Source organism: Camellia sinensis, chromosome 5, assembly GCF_055761805.1.
Source record: "Camellia sinensis isolate YWXY chromosome 5, ASM5576180v1, whole genome shotgun sequence".
Lineage (NCBI taxonomy): Eukaryota > Viridiplantae > Streptophyta > Magnoliopsida > Ericales > Theaceae > Camellia > Camellia sinensis.
In genome coordinates this window covers 94,397,701-94,417,561 of record NC_138965.1, presented here as the reverse complement: position 1 = coordinate 94,417,561, position 19,861 = coordinate 94,397,701, and the positions used below count along the sequence as shown (strand labels likewise).

The window sequence follows — 19,861 nt, the reverse complement described above, 5'->3', positions numbered from 1 at the left end:
TAAAAATTTTCATGCAAAAAGTTTTGAGGAAAATTTTTAATTTTTTATGAAAAAATATATAAAAAATTGAGAGAAAATAAAATCTTTTAATTTTTTAATATAATTTGTTAATTTTTTTATTTTTTTAATAATTTTTTAATTTTTAGATTAAAAAGTAATTTTGTGAAACAAAACCTTTTCTAATTTACCTTTTTTGTTTTTTAAATCCTAAATCGGAGATTCTTGTTTTGTAATTTGAATAATGCTGGACCCCTTTTGGGGGTCACCCCCTCACTCCCCTTTGCCACGTGGCAGGGGGTGATTGGAGGAGCAGGAAAAAAAAGAAAAAGAAAAAGAAAAGGTAACCAATGAGAGAGAGAGGGGGTCAAAGGGGGTAGGTGGAAAAGGGGATGAATCATTACTCTTGTAATTTACCTTTTTTTTTTTTTTTTTTTTTTCACCAATAAAATCCTAAATCCGAGACACAAGAAGCCCTAGCCGCATCCATTGAGAGAACCAACTCAGTCGGTGCGATCGGCGAAAAGTAGAGAAGCAGTCACCATGACTTGAATCATTTTCGGTGACCAAACCACTCTCTGTTGAGTTCAAAAAAAAACCACTCTCTGTTCTCTTTGTCAACAGGCAAGAAGAAGAAAAAAAAAAAAGAAGCCCTCCTCATGTTCTTTGAAGTATCTTGTTTCCAGTTTTTTTTAAAAGTGTTTATTTATTTGCTATCATTTTATAGATTGCGATGGGATCCTTTACCGCATGGGTTGAGTTCGTCCGATGTACGTCTGTTTGAATTAAAAGTTTTGCTGGAAATGGATTTTTTGATAAAAATAAAATTAGTCCCATGGGTTACCAATGGAGGGATAGTGTACAATCTAGAAATTTACTAATGGGTTTTAGGTTCTTACAAGTTAAAAAGTTGATTTCATATATAAAAAAAAGCTTTTCATTGAGAGAAGTATACCTACATGAATATCCAGCAAAAACTTAGTGGGTGTTTGGGAAGGCTTAGTGGGTGTTTGGGAAGGCGATTTTTATGTAGGTTTTTTTTAGTTGTAGGATGATATTGGAGAAATTTTTTTTTGTGTTTAGGAAAATAGTTGATTTTTTTGTGGTTTGATGTGATGTTTGTGAGAGAAAAAGTGAAATAATTATGAAGTTGGATATGATATTTTGTTTGTATTCGTTTTTTTGATTTTGTAAAATTTTTGCGTTGTAGTGGAAAAAATAAAAAATAAATGCCAAATCCAAGTTATTTTCTTGGTTTATTTGTGTTTATTCTTCTAGAAATTTACCCAAGTCAGAAAGTTAATTAAATATTTTTCTGGGAAAACAAGCAAACCTGACACGAATATCTAGCAAAAACATAATTTAGAGTTTGATAAAACATCTTTTTGTATGTTGGTGTGTTTGTGTTAATTCTTCTAGATATTTTAACAATTGGTTTTTACTCTTTCCAAGTTAGAAATTTAATTTCATATTATAATGCTTTTCATGGAAACAAGTAGACATAAATATCCAACAAAAACATAATTTAGAGATTGATTTTGCATGTTGGTGTGTTTGTTTTAATTCTGATTCGCAAGTGGTCGACTGATAGGTTGATGTAACTTGGGGTCCTTGTATATACACAGAGACTAGAGCAATTTGGTCACCTGGTTAAGCCACTCTTCATCTAATCGGTTATCATTTCAAAGGTTTGGGAGACTCAACTGGGATGAGAGACATGCCCCCTCAATCTCCGGGTAATGTTTCTATTTCATTGTCATTGTTGGTCATGTTTTTCTTCTTATGGGTGTACATTCTTCTCTTTGGTTTATCTTGGTCTAGATTTAAGTTCACTATTTGCTGTACTCTTTTTTGTGGTTTCGAATTGTAAATGGTTTCCAACACTTGAAAACAATTGTAAATGCTTTTATAATTGTTTGGAATAATATAGGTTTACTTGGAAGTTGGAAGTTTTGATGGCATGAGTGGAGTCGGAAAAAGAAACTGAGGTATCCTTTGCACCTCATTATGTTGTGTGTGTACTTTACTTATTCAATTGATTTTTTTTATTTTTTTATTTAGTGTTTATTTTCGTTTTAATTTTTCAATCAATAGTTTATGTACTCTTGTAATAATGTTGCATATTTTACTTAGTATTTTGATGAAACATTTTTCTTGGGGATAATTAAAATCCTTTTAATTGATTGTTTAACTCATGTATTGGTTCTGTTGATATTTTATTGTTTTGCTTTTGGTTGTTTTGGCAAGTAACCTTGGTTGTAAACAACATATGTGATTGGTTGTAAAAGAAAGTAATGAGATTTAAACATCCAATGATGTTTAGACATGTATGCTTTTAGTAAGATTGTTAGTAAGAGGTTAAGTAGATGTAGCGTTGTTCTTAAAACTCTCAAATTAATTATAACATGTTTTGTTATGGAAAAAAATGACTTTTTAACAAATAAATAATTTTGGGGCAATTACTGGCCAGTCGAGGCTGTAAGAAAATGTTACAAATCAGTGGAAAGTATGAAATTTACAAAAGCATTGGACAGTGGAAACTTTATTACCAACCTATGGGAATCTGATCTTGATAGTAAAACGACATTGGCCTCGTTTGGGAAGTTGGCTATTTTAGTAGGTTATTTTAGTTTTTGGCTATTTTAGTAGGCTAAAATATTTGTATTTGGGAAGAAAATTGGATTTTTTTGTAGTTGAGTGTGATGTTTGTAAGAGAAAAGTGAAATGATTATGGGTTTGATGAGACAGTTTGTCTTATTGGCTATTTTAGTCTATTTTGTCTTTTTGTGAATTTTAGACCCAAAAAAGCCAAACCTTGGCTTCCCAAACAGGGTCATTGTTTTCCTCTCTTCTTACCTTGCCCAAACCCAGCCACCCATTTCACTATTTCTCTCTCTCTCTCTCTCTCTGTGCATTATACACCAGTCTCTGATTGAGGCCGAATTGTATATCATTGAGGTCGGTAATTGAGATTTCTTAACTCTATTCTTGATTCAATTTTGTACATTTTACTAGTGTTTAATGTCAATCAGGCTGGATGCATTTGAAGTACAAAATGACCAAAAAATGTAATTTTAATTGAAAAGCCATTCCTGCACGTGCAGAGGGTTATTCTCGCACGCGCGGCTTCTCTTCTTGAAGTTCAAAGCATTCTGAAAAATCCGCACGTGCAGAGGGTTTTTCCCGCACATGCAGTGACATTTCTCGCATGTGCGAACATGCGGCCTGACCTTATTTTGCTCCGCACGTGTGGTGACATTCCCGCACGTGCAGGCTGACCTCATTTTGCGTGCTTGACGTTCTAAATCTGTTTTGAGGCCTGTAAGGTATAAAAGAAAGAAAGAAAGACCTGAAAATTGGTTTTAACCTCGTGCATTTCTTGCATTTGATACATACTAGAGACCGGTTAAATGATGAACCATTTGCTTGTCATCTCAAGCTTCTCAAGTTTATTATGTGGGAGATGTAAGACATGAAAATTGGCTGGTAGTTGTTAAAACAAAAGCGAGGGATGTGTTTGATGTTGGTACTAGTGAATTGTGTGATGATGTTGACACTTATTATGATAACGAGTCATATAATATGAGAGTTGAAGGCACTCAGGTGGATGCGAATGAAAGCCTCATTTGGGCTAGAAATGATGCAGATGGAACCACCAATCAATATATCACTTCCACTTGATAACCAATTGATCGATGAAGATGATTTAGATGAGGATGTCTAGTTGTTGAGTTGAACTAGTTTGATTCTAATTTATTTATTGTGATGTAATTCTCAAAACATTATTTCGTTTTGAATATAAATTTCAAATTTCTTAGTTTCATATATGTATGTCAACCCATGTTTTGCATTTGAATGTCTATATTAATGATAGTCCTCCTGTAACTACAATTATTTATGGGTATATATAGCATTGCCCCTTTTCCTTAGGGGCGCCCTATATATATATATATATATTATTAGTATAGTGCAGTGGCTGAATAAGTGCCCCAACTTTTCTATGCAGAGGAATGTGAAATCCAATTAAAAAGACTTTAGGATAGTGAGGAATGTGGGAACAGAAGAGAGGGGGTGGGGGTGGGGTTAGGGGTGGGTGAGAGAACATGGGAGCTTCTGGTTGGAAACTGTGCTAACAAAAAAGTGGACTATCATTTTTCTTTTACCTAACAAAAAAGTGAGTTAACATGTCTCACTAATACTACTATTACATCATTTGGATAATAAATTATGTGTAAAATTTTTATAAAAATAAATGATATATATAATAATAATTGGAGTAGAGGCAAGACATAGGAGGAGATAGTTAGGATTATAAGATATGAAATATAAGTACATCTTGGAAGCATGTTTACATACCAATAGACCCACATGAAGCAACCAGAAAAGCAATTGATTTTTATTTTTGTTGTCTCAAAAGACCCCTCTATTTTGATGACTAGAATCCACTTTAATTAGATTGGCCAAGCCACACAGGTGAATTGTATACTTCAAAAGGACTGTTTGGTCCACAGGAAAGTGATTACTGATTAAAGTTTTTGGCTCGCCCTTGTTATGGACCAGACAATCCATAGGGAAAAGTTATGAAGATATTGGGAAAAGTTACACCTTGTTCCTGTAATTGATCATAGGTGTTTTTCTATTATATACTATATGCTGCATTGCATTGACAAATACAAATTTTCCTCTCAATCCATGAAAATTTGGGGTTGATTGAGGGCGATTCGTATATTATTGAGGCCGAAAACTAAGATTTCTTAACCTTATTCTTTATTCACTTTGTACATTTTACTCCTGCTTAATGTCAATTAGGTTGGATGCGATTAAAGCAAAAAATGAGCAAAAACATGAAATTTGAGCTGAAAAACATTTCCCACACGTCCGGATGGCCATTCTGGCACTTGCGGCCCACCTCCTTGAAGCCTAAAGTCCACTGGGAAAATCGCACGTACGGAGGGTTTTTCCCGCACGTGTGGGACCCTTGCCGTAAGTGCGGTGGCATTGTCCGCACGCGTGGCCATACCTCAATTTGTGTGTCTGACGTTTTAAACGTGTTTTGAAAAGCTGGGAAGTATAAAAGGAAGGAGAAAAAGCTGAAATAGGGTTCTAATTTTTTTCCAAAGGAAAAGAGAGGCTAGGTTTTGGAGAGAAGGTTTTTCAAGATTCAAGCATGTCTCCCATGGTGGTTTTTTCTCCCTTTACCTCTTTCCACTCCTCTATGAGTGGCTAGTTCTCCTCTTTCTAGGATTTTGACGAAACCTTAGCCAAGTAAATAGGGTTTTTCTTGGGTTTTTGATTGTTGCAATAGTTTGAACAAGTTGTATGGTGTTTTAGAAGTTTTTAAATATATCAAGTATTCTACTTTCTATAATTGTTGAATGCTTTCCATGCAATAGATTTCTTTTTTTTCATATTCAAAGTATGGGACTAGCCATGCTACCAGTGACGAGTCGTGTTGCTACCCTAGTTTAGAGCAAACAACTCGTGCTACTTGAGATGGTTCGTGTCCGTACATTGAACGCGATAATCTTCTCGATCAATGCTTCAAACTTATAGTTGTGAAGTATTAGATGGTTCGAACCATAGCAAAACTGATTTCCAATTTGAAACCTTATTTACATAACTAGTGATAAATTCATTAGCCTAGGTATTTTCCAAAAATTAGTATCTCAAACTTCATTTTTAATTGCCAATTCAAGTTCTTAGTTTTATTTTAAGGGAAAACTATTTATAAGTCCAATTGGGAGACTTATGCTACATATGATGTTAGAAAAAAAAACTTATGTTCCCATAAGTCTTGTGGGAAGCTTGTTGATACATTTACCCACAATATTATTTGTTAACATAATAAATAATGGCAAAACCATATATAGAAAATTGAATGTTACCATAGATTATGATCATATCTATATGGATGTGAATTTGAATTTTAAAATTCACGTTATGTTTGGTGATTACAGCTTTGATTAGGCTATTTGCTAGGAAACAAAATATATGAAATATGTTGTCTCATTAGGCTAATGAAAAGGGAAGCTTCATTACACAAAATTTGGAAGGCCACCGCTGAGAGAAAACGGTAGTGCGATTCAACTGCAAGGTGTGATGGAACAGTGGGCTCTGAATTGCATCTCCAGTGAACCGACGATGATTGATGACCTCCAAACATGGCTTTTCCCCTATTTTGCAATGTTGATTCCTTTGATTTTGGTTAGCAACCCATAACTAGGGTTTATGTGAATATAAGATTGTTGATATTTTCGGTTTGTATTGGTCAAAAGCTGTAACGTGAGTTGTATATTGTGTGTTTCACGACTATTTCAGGTTTTGATAGTATTGGGTTTGAAGTTGTCAGTATATGTGTGGGTTGTCGATTTGGTGTGTTTTGTGAGTTATTTGTTGGTCTTTTCGGATGGGGGTTAGGTGAGTTGTCGATTTTGTATGTTTTGTGTGTGATTTGTTGATGTGTTCTCGAATATGGGGTTTATTTCGTGATGTTTAGGTTTGAATGGATCTCTGTAACATGGTGGGTATGACGTGGTTATTTCTTGCCCATGCAAACGATGGTGGTTGATTGCCTGATTTTTTGGGGGTCCATGTTGTGCTACGATGTCGTTTGGTTGTTTGCATTTTGTAACAAAAGTAAGTTGTCGAATGTGATTGGTACCACGTCCCTGTTTTATGTAGTTTAAGATTTCTGAATGTGAATGTTAATTTTTGAGACTGTTAATTGTCACAATGAATTGAATAATACAACTAAAACAACTTTGGGTTGTGGTTGTGATTTCACTCCCCATTTTATGTTGTCACATTCATGTTCATAGTGTGTTATACGTCAATCTTCATGTAGCACATTCTCATTTATATCGGGTTCGTAGCCTTTTTAACTCAAGTTATTAAGTACGTTGGGGTATCTTCACACCTAGTACCCTACTCTAGCTGATGCCCTTTCAAGGCTTGTATACTCACTGTTTTCATTTACAGAATGGCCAACAGAGGTGGAGCCGGAAGATATGGAGGTGCTAGTCGGCCTACAGCAAATAGAAGAACTTATCCACTTCTGCGAAGAGAAGAAAGAATCATCCTCGCTGAAACTGAGCCATCAAGCCGTTGGATTGATCCACAGTTTCATCCCCATGCTGTACAGTACCAATCTCTTCTCCAACAGATTGAAGATCGGTTCACCTATGATTCCGGAATCACATTTGCAGAAATGGCAGAAATCCAAGGACAACTTTCTAATGAAGAAGATGACGCCATTGAACAGGCCAGAACAGCTCTACAGCAACTCCTCAAGATCCAGCAACTCAAGATGGAAGCCATTGCCAGAGCTGCCACTAACGACAACCAGTACGGAGATAAGCTACCCGAAGTTCATCAACAGACATGTGAACTAAAGGAGATCGACAACGAATTATTCGATGTCGTCATGCTGATGAGGTTATTCCGTTACTGATAAGCTTTGACATGTGCATTATGTGCCAAGCATTACTTAAATTTCACAACGTTCATCACCAGAAAGGCTCCAATTCCTTACAATCGATGATACTGAACACGTTGGCGGAGGTCTTATGGAAACAATTTATATGTTCCAAGAAGCTGATAAATATTATTGGCTTGGAAAGGAAGGAGGATACAGGGCACAAATCAAAGTCTCACCGGAAATCTACCATTCCTGGCCTTCAGAAGATCTCTCTACACGCGATACTAGACACCGGAGCAACAACTTGCGTCGTAGACTCTGAATCAGTCCCAGCTAATGCCTTGGAAGAAAATTCATATACCGTTGAATTTAATGGTTTGAATTCTCGATCAAAGGCAAATAAAAAGTTGAAAGGTGGAAAAATGTACATAGGGGATAATTGGTTCAGAATTCCCTACACATATAGCTTCTCATTCCACCTTGGAGGCCGAATCCAGATGATTATCGGATGCAATTTTATCCGAGCAATGTACGGAGGAGTCAGAATAGAAGGTGATAATGTTACATTCTACAAGAATGTAATAACAATTCAGACTCGACAAAACCACTTGGTTTGGGAGTTATTAGCCTAACACTTGCTACACGGGTTAATTAGAAAGCTCGAGGGACCGAGACATTGCACAATCACTACTTCAAAAGGATGACTAGTTTGGATTTGTAGCCTTGTTAACTCGAGTTATTAAGCTCGTTGGGGTGTCTTCACACCTAATGCCCTAAAACCATCTGATTTGGGAGTCATTGGCCTAACACTTGCTACATGGGTTGACTAGAAAGCTTAAGAAATCTGGACATTGCACAGTCTCTCTCTTTTTTTTCTTTTTTTTTTAATTAAAAAATAAAAAATAAAAAAATTGAACTTCGAAGGTGGGGTTGTGTTATGAAACTTTGAGATCACTTGATTAGATGCTATGGGCGACCTTTTTGACTTTTGGAGCCTTCAGTGTATCATGTCTGATAAAAGCAGAATTGTGAGGAGAGATGGGTCAATGGACTTCAGAGACTGGAGGACCTATCGGGAGGAGCCAGTGCTGCTGCTAGGGCATCGTGTGTGCGAAACTGCTATCTTCGTAAGGGTGCTGTGGCGATTCATGGGGCTTTTCCAAGCCACATGGGAGCCAGAAGCCCTTGTGTGGAGAGACTTTCCTTGGCTATTTTGAGGGATCTTAAGGGAATTATAAACTAGGCTAACCAATTGTTTTGTATGCTCACATGTAAAATTGCCTAGTTTAGAATTGCGAGTGTAGGAGTTAAATTGGATTGTAGGGGCTATCTTTTGCCACTTGCATCGACTAACAGATCTATTCGAGAAATGAGATAGCTATCTTTGGGGCAAGCTCGATTGTGGTCGGAATAGTCGATGCAGAGTCGTCATTTGCCATTATTTTTGCAGACCAAGATCACGTTGGACAGCCACCTGGGGTAGTCTACGTTTTTGATGAACTGTGCCTTCAGTAGTTTGACCACCTCGGTGGCGATGTGGAAATTGCGTTCTAGGTGAAAAATACACTTCTTCTGGCAGAAAGGTCGGAAGTGGGGCTCAATACTGAGACGATGAGTAATTAAAGAGGGATCGATACCTGGCATGTCTAAATGGGTCCAAGCGAAGACATCGTGGTGCTCGGCTAAGAGAGCTGTGAGATCAGCCTTGGCCTGAGAGGACAGTTGACTACCAATCCTGGCTGTTTTGGCTAAATCAGTAGGATCAATAGGCACTTTGACAAGTTTCTCCACTGGTTCCCCTCTGACTAACTCGTCCTTGTCTTTGATGTCGAAACCCTCGATGATCATAGCCTCCTTCATTTTGACCTCCTTTAGCAAGGCGACGTAGCACTCTCTGGCTATTGTCTGCTCGCCCCTCACTGTGCCAACCCCGAGCTCGGTCGGGAATTTCATGGCTAGATGGTATGTGGAGGTGACAACTTGGAAGGCGTTAAGAGCCGTGCATCCGAGAATGATGTTATAAGTAAAAAAACAATTGACGACGAAGAAAGTGAGTAGTTTAGTGGTCTGTCGTGGATATTCTCCGATGGTAATGGGAAGATCGATGGAGCCTATGGAGGTCACCCGTGTGAAAACCCATATTTAAATTATTCTTGAAGGAAAATTAATTAATTAATGTTATTCAAAACCTACCTAAAATATAGAATAGTGAAAAAAAAAATTAGTTTTAAATTAACCCAATTCTATCACTAACAAAGACCTTATTAAGAATAATAAGGTATTGATGTTCAATAATTATTGTTATAAATTATTATTAAAAATATATATATATATAGGAGAATCAGATTCGGTGGCAAGGGTATGCCACATGCTAATTTGCATGTTGGCTTGGTGAATTCCACCAAATGATGGCTTTTGGGTAGAGTGAAGTTTATGGCAGGGAATAACATCATGAAGAGAGAGAGAGAGAGAGAGAGAGAGAGAGAGAGAGAGAGAGAGAGAGAGAGATCTGCCTATATATATCATAGGTAGACTTAGTTCATGGACACATACAAACAAAAGAAGGAGTATATACGGGTGAGGAGAGATTCAGTAGAAGGAAAAGAAGAAGGGAAGGTTAAGGAAGCAAAATTTTTCTACCACGTCATCACTCATTTGAATCTTACTATTAAGTAAGAAAACCCTCTCATTTTTTTATATATTTGAAATTTTCAGATTATATATGATAAATTGTCTAAACTGTGTTGAGAATAATCTGTTTTGAATCTGCCAGCATGTTTATCCGAATTTTTAAACAATTTTATACTCAAAATTTCGAGATGATTTCTTCTACAAAGTTGTTGATAATGATGTCTAGTTCATCCAGGAAATTTGGCAACAATTTTTGAGCTTTCTACGAATTTATACAAATATTTTTACTAAATCTGAAACTGTGTTGAGAATAATCTGTTTTGAATCTGCCAGCATGTTTACCCGAATTTTTAGACAATTTTATACTCAAAATTTCGAGATGATTTCTTCTACAAAGTTGTTGATAATGATGTCTAGTTCATCCAGGAAATTTGGCAACAATTTTTGAGCTTTCTACGAATTTATACAAATATTTTTACTAAATCTGAAACTGTGTTGAGAATAATCTGTTTTGAATCTGCCAGCATGTTTACCCGAATTTTTAGACAATTTTAAACTCAAAATTTCGAGATGATTTCTGCTACAAAGTTGTTGATAATAATGTCTAGTTCATCCAGGAATTTTGGCAACAAATTTTGAGCTTTCTACGAATTTATACAAATATTTTTACCAAATCTAAGACTGTGTTGAGAATAATCTGTTTTGAATCTGCCATCATGTTTACCCGAATTTTTAGACAATTTTATACTCAAAATTTCGAGATGATTTCTGCTACAAAGTTGTTGATAATGATGTCTAGTTCATCCAGGAATTTTGGCAACAATTTTTGAGCTTTCTACGAATTTATACAAATATTTTTACTAAATCTGAAACTGTGTTAAAAAAAATCTGTTTTGAATCTGCCAGTATGTTTGCCTGAATTTTTAGACAATTTTATACTCAAAATTTCGAGATGATTTCTTCTAAAAAGTTGTTGATAACGATGTCTAGTTCATCCAGGAATTTTGGCAACAATTTTTGAGCTTTCTACGAATTTATATAAATTTTTGACTAAATCTAAAACTATGAGACAGATTTTACTATGTATTTGAAAATTTATTTAAAATTCTATACTAAGCCTAATCTGGTAATTTCTAACTAAAAGATGAAATTTAAGAAGCCTAGTTTCATGATAAATTTTTAGATTATGGATTTGATCTATAAATTTAAGCATGGAATTAATGTAAGGAAATGTGACGAATCTGTGTCAAAACAAAATTGCTGGGAATTTTACAGGATTATTTACACTTTCTTTTTTTGAAATTCTTCTGAAAAGTGACCTAAACATCCCTATTGAGTATTCTGTTCAATTGAACGAATTTTAGAATTGTTTAAATAATTTATTTATAAATTTTAATACCGGGTATTCAGGGTGAGCCCTGGTTTTTAATAACTTTTAAGTAAATTGTGTCGCGAAACCCTAAGTTGGCACGGGGATTATTTGAACCCTTATTGGTATTTGATTTTGGAATAAGGGTGGATGTGCGGGTGGCACGCAGGGAAGTTATGTACCCCTGGCAGACCGTTCCCTTGAGGCAGACCACGGATGTCACGGCTTGGGTATATAACTCCGGGCGTGGGCATTTTTGGTAGTTCTTGAATATTTGACCAAGGGGGTTTTCAAATTAACCGTGGCCATGGCTTAGTGGTTGGTAAGTTAAACCTCTTTGGCGATATTTCAAAAGTCACCTAAGTTATTAAAATTATTTGAGGTATTTTAATGGTTGTAATTTATGTTTACGATTATATTATTATTTCGTGTTTATAATCTCATTATTTTCTCTCAAAAAGAATGGTAGGTTGGTTATGTTTTCTTACTGTGTTGCAAAACTCATGGCATATATTTTGTTGCCCTGGCGTTTCATGCCAGATTATGTCGAAGAAGGGACTGAGGCTGAAATTGGAGCTGCTGCTAATATTGAACCTTGGCTAATTTAGAGTCAAATTTTATCAAAATAAAATTCTGTTATTTCTTGTATTAGTGTTTAACTATGTTGTGACGTTGTGTGTGAACTTGTAGTTTTATTTTGTTGTTGGACTTTGACTATGTAAGAATTTAAAATTTCCTAATTAGTAGTTAAAATTTTATCTAGCAAGTTATTGTTATTTAAATCTTATGACGTTTCAAAAAAAATTTTGGGGCGTCAAAGTTTGGTATCAGAGCCTAGATTTGAACCTTTGGGCTATGGGTAGTAGTTTATTATTTTTACATTTAAGAAAACCTTACGTTAATTTGTAATTTTCGGTGACTTGACTAAGTTAGAACTCTTTTATTTGTAGGATGCCAGGGTCATCAGACATTAACTCTAACGAGGAAAATTCGGTGAAAAACTATGATATAGAATCTGACTCAAGTGAAGAAGTGGAGATGCCTACAGAAGACTATAAATCCATAGAATCTGACCCAAGTGAAGAAGTGGAGATACCTATAGAAGACAATGAATCCATAGAATCTGACCCAAGTGAAGAAATAGAGATGGCTATAGAAGACTATGAATCTGAGCCTGAGCTTGACCCTGAACCTGATCCTGAACTTGAGCCTGAACCTGAGTCTGAAGAAGTTGTACCAATATACAACTCCCTGGAGGTTATTGTGATTGAGTCAGACACTGAAGATGAGTCTATGGAAGGCAATACCGAAGAGAGCACTGAAGATGTAGGAGCCACGTTTGAGGGTTGGGATGTGCGAAACGGGTTGCAGATTGGCTCTTTTGTATATGTCAGACTTCATCCCCTAGGAGGTTGTGCTTGGAAAGCTGAGATTTGGGTGGGTACCTATATCGGACCTGTCCAGATTCTAAGACAAAAGACTCCCTGGGTACAGAACACGCAAGGTGCGAAAATTACTTTCAATTTGAATACCTCTTGTTGTGTCACATGCTTATATTAATTGATGTATGAATACCACTAGTATTGAGTAATCCATGAGATGAAGTGAAATATCTATCATTTAATGGTGTGAGATATTTGGAATTGTTACTTGAGGAAATGATTTGAATGTGTGAATGAGGTGTATGAATATTGAATGTTTGTGGGTATCATTTCTAGAAACCCTCATGAGACAATACTCGTCCACTTGGGATAACTTTGTGGTTTAAAGACTTGTTACATATGCTAAATGCAATCGTTCATCCCACAAAAGAGGAGGTAGCTAGATTTTGTTTTATTTTTCTTTCTTTATTACTTGCTCGAGGACTAGCAAGTTGTAAATTGGGGGGTGTGATTGAGGCCAAATTGTATATCATTGAGGCTGATAACTAAGATTTCTTAACCTTATTCTCTATTCAATCTGTACATTTTACTCGTGTTTAATGTTAATCAAGTTGGATGCGATTAAAGTACAAAATGAGCAAAAACATGGAATTTGAATTGAAAAACATTTCCCACACTTGCGGAGGGCCATTTCCACTCTTGCGGCCGACCTCCTTGAAGCCTAAAGTCTACTAGGAAAATCGCATGTGCGGAGGGTTTTTCCCGTATGTGCAGGACCCTCGCTGCATGTGCGGTGGCAGTTCCTGCACATGCAGCCATATCTCGATTTGCATCCTCAACGTTTTAAACCTGTTTTGAAAAGCTGGGAAGTATAAAAGGAAAGAGAAAAGGCAAAAATAGGGTTTTGATTTTTTCCAAAAAAAATGAGAGGCTAGGTTTTGGAGAGAAGGTTTTTCAAGATTCAAGCATGTCTCCTATTGTGGTTTCTTCTCCCTCTACCTCTTCCCCCTCCTCCATGAGTGGCTGGTTTTCCTCTTTCTAGGATTTTGATGAAACCCTAACCATGTAAATAAGGTTTTTCTTTGGTTTTTGATTGTTGTAATGGTTTGAACAAGTTGTATGGTGTTTAAAAAGTTTTTAAATATATTTTTCACTATTCTTTTCAAGTATTCTACTTTCTGTGATTGTTAAATGCTTTCCATGCAATGGTTTTCTTTTCTTTCGTATTTAAAGTATGAGACGAGCCATGCTACGAGAGTCGAGTCGTGTTGCTACAATAGTTTAGAGTGAATGACTTGTGCTGCATGAGATGGTTCGTGCCTGTACATTGAACGCAATAATCTTCTTGGTCAATGCTTCAAACTTATAGTTGTGGAGTATTAGGTGGTTCGGACCATAGCACAATTGATTTCCAATTTGAAACCTTATTTATGTAACTAGTGGTGAATTCATAACCTTAGGTTTTTTTTCCAAAAATCAGTATCTCAAACTTCATTTTTAATTGCCAATTGAAGTTCGTAGTTTTATTTTAATTGTCATTAGTCTATGAATCATCAATCTTGTTACCAAAATTAATTTAGAAATTTAACAATTAAATTAGTTAAATTTCACATTTGTCCTGTAGATTGATACCTGGATTTGTCGTTATTCTAAGGAATTTAGGTACAGTTTAATATTTATTTTTGGTGTGTAAAACGACCCATCAATGGTCACAATTACAATATTTTATTTATTTATTCATGGAGTCAGCATGTTAGTTAAATACCTATGAATTGAAGATAGTTATTGGATCTTGCAGGTGCATGACACCTATCACTCTCATAGATTTAGAAACAAGTTTCCACTTGCTAGCTAAGCATCTTATCTGACTATGGTTGTTTTGTTAAGGATGATTGATAAATCTTTTATTCTGTCTCACAGAAGTTGGTTTTATTAGTGATCTAGTTTTGTTTGTTTTCTTTTTCTGCCACCAATTGCCCAGTTGCAATGTATGTGTTCAATTTTTTTGTGCGTCATTCTTTGTTGTTATAGTTGTAGTTTTATGGCTTTCTCAAGTAATTTTATGGCTTTCCCAAAAAAGGAAAAAAAATAGGGGACTTAATCACATACCCTGCCTCAGTTGATCAAAGCTGCCCCCAATCACATACCTCTTCCTGTAATGGAATGAACCAATGAATCATTTCTGCCCTTCCACATAGACCTCAGTGCAGCAAAAGGAAACACATCTGATAATAAAGCTGGACTTGCCTTATGGATGAAATCATACTCTTTTGGAAATTCCTATACTGTAAATAACTTTGTCTGTAACCTTCATCAAACTAGATTATGTCTTGGGTAAGCTAGCTTTAGGAGGTAGTAGAGCATCTAGAGTTTGGACTACTACTATTATGTTTTAGTGTTGATTTTTTTTAAAAAAAAATGCTCTACAATTTGGACTGCTGCTGTTATGTTTTGGTCCTTTTCTTTTGTTGAAAAAATAAATAAAAATTGTTCATTTGATTTGATTAATATGTTAGTTTTTGATTAATAACATCTATTGTTTGTCTAGCAAATATGTCAAAGAAACAATTCGAACTTGCAATATTGAGAATGAGTCACAGCTCAAGTGATCAAATGGCTCTTCACAACCTAGCCGACCAAATAACTCTTCACAACTAAACTCGCCAAATGAAACTTCACAGCCTAGTCAATCGAATGGCTCCACACTCTAGTTGGTCACATCCCTCACATGCTCCCTCACAGGTTCTACATCCTCAACCTCAAGAATGAGAGATTAACCCTCACTTTGATGATGATTTAGATGAGGACTGGTTAAGGGAAGAAGAAATGCATTGTATAGGTATTATTAGATTTTTAGTCGAGGTACAAACTATTAACCCTCACTTTGACGATGATTTAGATGAAGACTAGTTAAGGGAAGAAGAAATGCAATGTATAGGTATTATTAGATTTTTAGTTGAGGTACAAACTACAAGTCAACCTTCACTTCCATGATTTATTTCATTGTTGTTTTGTAATAGGTGAATTGACCAAGCAAAACACACGGGAAATTACACATATGGTCGATGTGTGGAATCTGGCTCTAGAAGAACACATTATGCTCACCTTCAATAGGATTTGCAGGTTGTTTCTAAAGAGGTTGGTATATTCAGTCGCTTCATAGGCACTGTTGCTAGGAAGCCACACTTATGCCCAATCAAGTACAAGAATTGGCATGAAGTGCCAAATTCGTGTAAAGAAATTTGTTGGAATATCATCGAGGTAATATTCTAACTACAAGTATTTTGTGATAATTGTACTATAAGAGGGAGATCACATGCATGTGAAAAAGACAATCTTACATGCTATTGCAGTTGAAGTAAAAAATTTATGAGAATTAGGCAAAGAAATGCACAAATTAAGTTTATATTGATGTATTGATAATTCTAAGAATGTTCATAACATGAAAAAAAAATAATTGTAGTTCAAGTTTGCCATTCCTCAAGATGAGAGAAGGGATATGATTAGGCATCAAACATTGAAGTCAATGGGTGAGAAATGGAGAAATTGGAAATGTAGTATAAAAGCAAAGTACTATGATGAGACAAAGATAGAAGCACATATAGTAGCTACTGCGCCTTTTAACGGTTAACCATGAGCACTATGCTGACCTTGTCGTGTATTGGTTTTCAAAGGAAGGACAGGTATGCATTGGTGTATATTTTCTATCAAATAATACAATGTCATTATATCATTTTTTTTTTTAACATACTGTTCTGGATTTATGAGTGAAGGAACTTAGTACGACCAATAAGGAAAGCTGGCGAGAGCAAACAAGTGCACATACAACAAGACCTAAAACTTATGCACAACATGCATATGATATGGTATTTCAAACTTCATTCCTTGTTTTATATTTTGTATTTGGTTAGTACATTGTATTATGATTTTATTCTCAAATGATGTGATTGTTATATAGGAGTAAAAAGGTAAGATTGCACTAGATCGAGCAAAATTATATATACTGCTTCACAAAAGGAAGGATGGGACACCAGACAACGAAGAGGCTGCTACAAAAATTGTATGCACACCTAATAATTTACATTTTCAAAATTTTAATGTGTTTGTGGCAAATAATCACTTGATTTTTGTGGTGTTCATATTTTTTTTTTTATGTTTTAGAAAAAAACTATAAGATTTGATGAGGTCACAATCAAGTAGCTCCGAAGGAAATGTTAGTGGACGTATATCTTGGTCACCAAATGATATTTATTCTCAAGTGATGGGTAAAGGTACAGAGCGTCATGGTCGTGTTCGAGGTTTAGGATTTGGGCCCATTCCTTCCAATCATGGCTTCATGTCTAATAGTTGTGACCACTTAGGAATGGCTTCAAATGAAGAGAGACGAGAGACAAACATTATAACTGAGTTGAAGGAACAACTAAAAACTCAAGTTGATTAGTTGCAAACTCAAGGTTTTCAATTGCATGCTCAAGATGCTGTAAAAAACGCTTTAAAAGAGCAAGTAGCATTTTTTATGAGACAGAGATATAGTTCTGGTGGTTTGCAGGTATAACTACATGTAACATATGTATCTAAATGATGTATTAATTTATCATATGTTATCCTTTTCTAAATTTATCGTACTCATGTGAATTTTATTGTATAAATTAGGCGACATATGGATCTAGTGGCATTCCGGACTAGGCTTCTCCACAAACACACCAGAGATCCTCTTTTGGGAGTCATGAAATGCAACCTTTTAATCGGGGTAAGTATTTCACTTATCAAAATAGTTTATGGGATAGAAATACCATTATTTTCCTCTTTTTTATTGTTATTTTCATGTTTCAAGTAAGTCGATATTACAAATTTTAATTTTAGCATCAAACTCTAATATGCAATCAAAAAATAGACCTTTGAATGTTGCTGTTGGTTGCTTGATTAGTGGTTGCTACTAATTAATGTTTGGACTTATTGGCTGATTCAAGTGCTTGCTGCTGTTTTAGGGGGTTTACTAGGCTAGAGTATGCTTTTTCTCTTGTTAATTAAAAGGGGTTTGAATGATGGTTGCAACCAAAATAACCTGCAATGGCCTTAAATTGGCTGGCATGTCTGTCCTCTGTCACTGATGATGAAGGTTCAGTGACTGATGCTTGTGGTTTTGGAGAATCTGGATAGAAGCTAGGAGGAGGGTAGTGGTGGTAGAGTGACTGTTGCATTGCAGTCATCAATGGAGCTTGGGGTTGGCGGGGATTTCAAGTGTGAGATGTTTGGTCATCCCTTGCCCTATTCCGAGGCCTGTTTTGGCTGAAATGATCCACCCCTGTTTTCATCCCGAAGGCAAGGTACGTGTTTGCCTACTCTCTTTTTTTCTAGAAATTTTTGTTATTATTTTTAAAAATATCTGTATGTTTACAATAAAATGATAGTAATCACATTGGATGGTATTTGTGGTATCTATGGTGAATTTGATAGTTGGGTATGAAATTTGAGGTTTAGCTGTCTCCAATTTGGTAACTCCAAGTGTAGACAGATTGTTTCACTCTTTTTTTTTTTTTTTTTTTTTTTTTTTCCTGGGTGCTGTAAGTCAATTTTGGAGGTGAAATTAATTTAGCAATGAGTTGATCCAGGGAGAGTTGGGTTTTTAGGCTTTTCTGCAGTGCATTTAAATCAATTTCAAATTTGAGTTGGGTTTGACCAGTGAATAGTAGTTTGTGGATACAAAAATTGTATTAGTTGTGCTAAAATCATCCTCTACCTTGCCTAATATGTTTAACTAGCTAGTGTGGGCTTGTTCCATATATATTTGTCTATAGCTTGTGCTTGTTGTAAGCATAACCAAGTCTTCTGAATCGTTCAATCTGCTGTTATCTCTCACTCCTATCTTCATGATAGCAAATCGGAGATTACAGTTGTAGTGATGACTTCTTTCTGTTCAGTGTTTCAATTTTCTTGTTTGTTTGGTATGCCCTGCCAGTAGAACACTCGCTAAGATTTTTCTAGCTTTCAGCTCTTATTTACGTTTGGAAGTAATACGTTGGAAACATATTATTGAATCTAATACAATAATGTTATTATGTTCCAGCAACTATAAAGAAATAGCACAAAGATGTTAGAAACTTGGACAAAGTTGATTGTTTAATGTATGATGGATAATTCATTAGAATTCTATAAATGATTTTTATCCTTTAGATAAACTCAAGTCTTTGCATATTAATTAGATGCTGTCAATTAAAAGTTTGGAGAACTTGACAAGTGTCAAGTGATAAGAGATATGGAGTGATGCTCCAAGACCATTTAACTAATCACTTGTCCGTTGTATTATGTGATTTATAGATTTTCATATTATGTGATTTATAGATTTTCAAATTGAAAATGATACGTATGCTCATTCAATCATTTGTTTGTTTTTTGGTTCCAGGAAACAGGACAATATAAAAGCATCAAAATAGAAATCGTTTTTTATTGCAGGAAATAGGATAATATGAAAGCCTTAAAGTGGACGTCGCTTCTCGATTTGAACATTTTTTTATGAGTAATACTTTGAATTACTATTGTCATGTGACAAGTTTGTATGTACCTTTTAGATTATGGTGTAGCTATTAGTTTGCTAGAAACATTTGATTTATTTTGATAGAATAATGCTATATGTATCAATTGATATACTAATTGGTGTACCAATTGATAATGTGACATAATTTAAGAGGTTTTTGGAATTTCTAATGTGTCGTAACTAATGTTGATACACTAGTTAGTATGTTAATTGGTATCGATTTTGATATGACAAGCTTATGTAATGAACCTTTTAATTAAGGTGTTTTGAATATTTTGAGATTCTAAAAATGTAAACTCTTTTAGCTTTTAGAATTATTTTAGAATTATTGAGTATTGAGCCATTAGAATAACATAGTGCTTTTATAGATATATAATGGTTATTATGTAAGCAGGGATAAGTGACAGACAATAATTAATGGTTAGCAAACCATTGAAAATTTCAAGTAATATATTATTGGTAATTGAATAGTAAAACACAACCTATAACCACGGTTAATAATCGTCACTACAAATAAAATTCAAAAAAAT

The 19,861-nt window shown here is 35.1% G+C and overlaps 1 protein-coding gene across 15 annotated transcripts; it reads left to right on the top strand.

Annotated features, from left to right (window-relative positions):
- Positions 1–420: 420 nt before the first annotated feature.
- On the top strand, positions 421–19,621 carry LOC114274308 (uncharacterized). 15 transcript variants are annotated; one of them, XR_014329842.1, is made up of 9 exons: positions 421–621; positions 1,589–1,733; positions 1,928–1,985; positions 16,570–16,662; positions 16,755–16,856; positions 16,958–17,345; positions 17,450–17,546; positions 17,785–18,123; positions 19,200–19,621. XR_014329842.1 is itself a non-coding variant. In XM_082869320.1 (9 exons), exons 4-6 carry the CDS (start codon positions 6,977–6,979, stop codon positions 15,957–15,959), a joined length of 1,152 nt encoding a protein of 383 aa, XP_082725446.1. In that variant the 5' UTR covers positions 421–621; positions 1,589–1,733; positions 1,928–1,985; position 6,976; the 3' UTR covers positions 15,960–16,057; positions 16,260–16,479; positions 16,570–16,662; positions 16,755–16,856. The 15 variants fall into 15 exon arrangements, 12 of the variants coding, with proteins under 12 accessions (XP_082725446.1, XP_082725448.1, XP_082725438.1 ...); XR_014329841.1 differs by having other exon boundaries at positions 16,260–16,662; XM_082869320.1 differs by lacking the exons at positions 16,958–17,345; positions 17,450–17,546; positions 17,785–18,123; positions 19,200–19,621 and adding exons at positions 6,976–7,431; positions 12,365–12,918; positions 15,817–16,057; positions 16,260–16,479.
- The last annotated feature ends 240 nt before the right edge of the window (positions 19,622–19,861 follow it).

Coding starts and splice junctions, on each gene's coding strand:
- LOC114274308 (XM_082869320.1), top strand. CDS start 6,977: ATGGCCAACAGAGGTGGAGCCGGAAGATATGGAGGTGCTAGTCGGCCT. Junction 7,432..12,364: donor GATGTCGTCATGCTGATGAG/GTTATTCCGTTA, acceptor TTTTATTTGTAG/GATGCCAGGGTCATCAGACA. Junction 12,919..15,816: donor CTGGGTACAGAACACGCAAG/GTGCGAAAATTA, acceptor GTTTTGTAATAG/GTGAATTGACCAAGCAAAAC.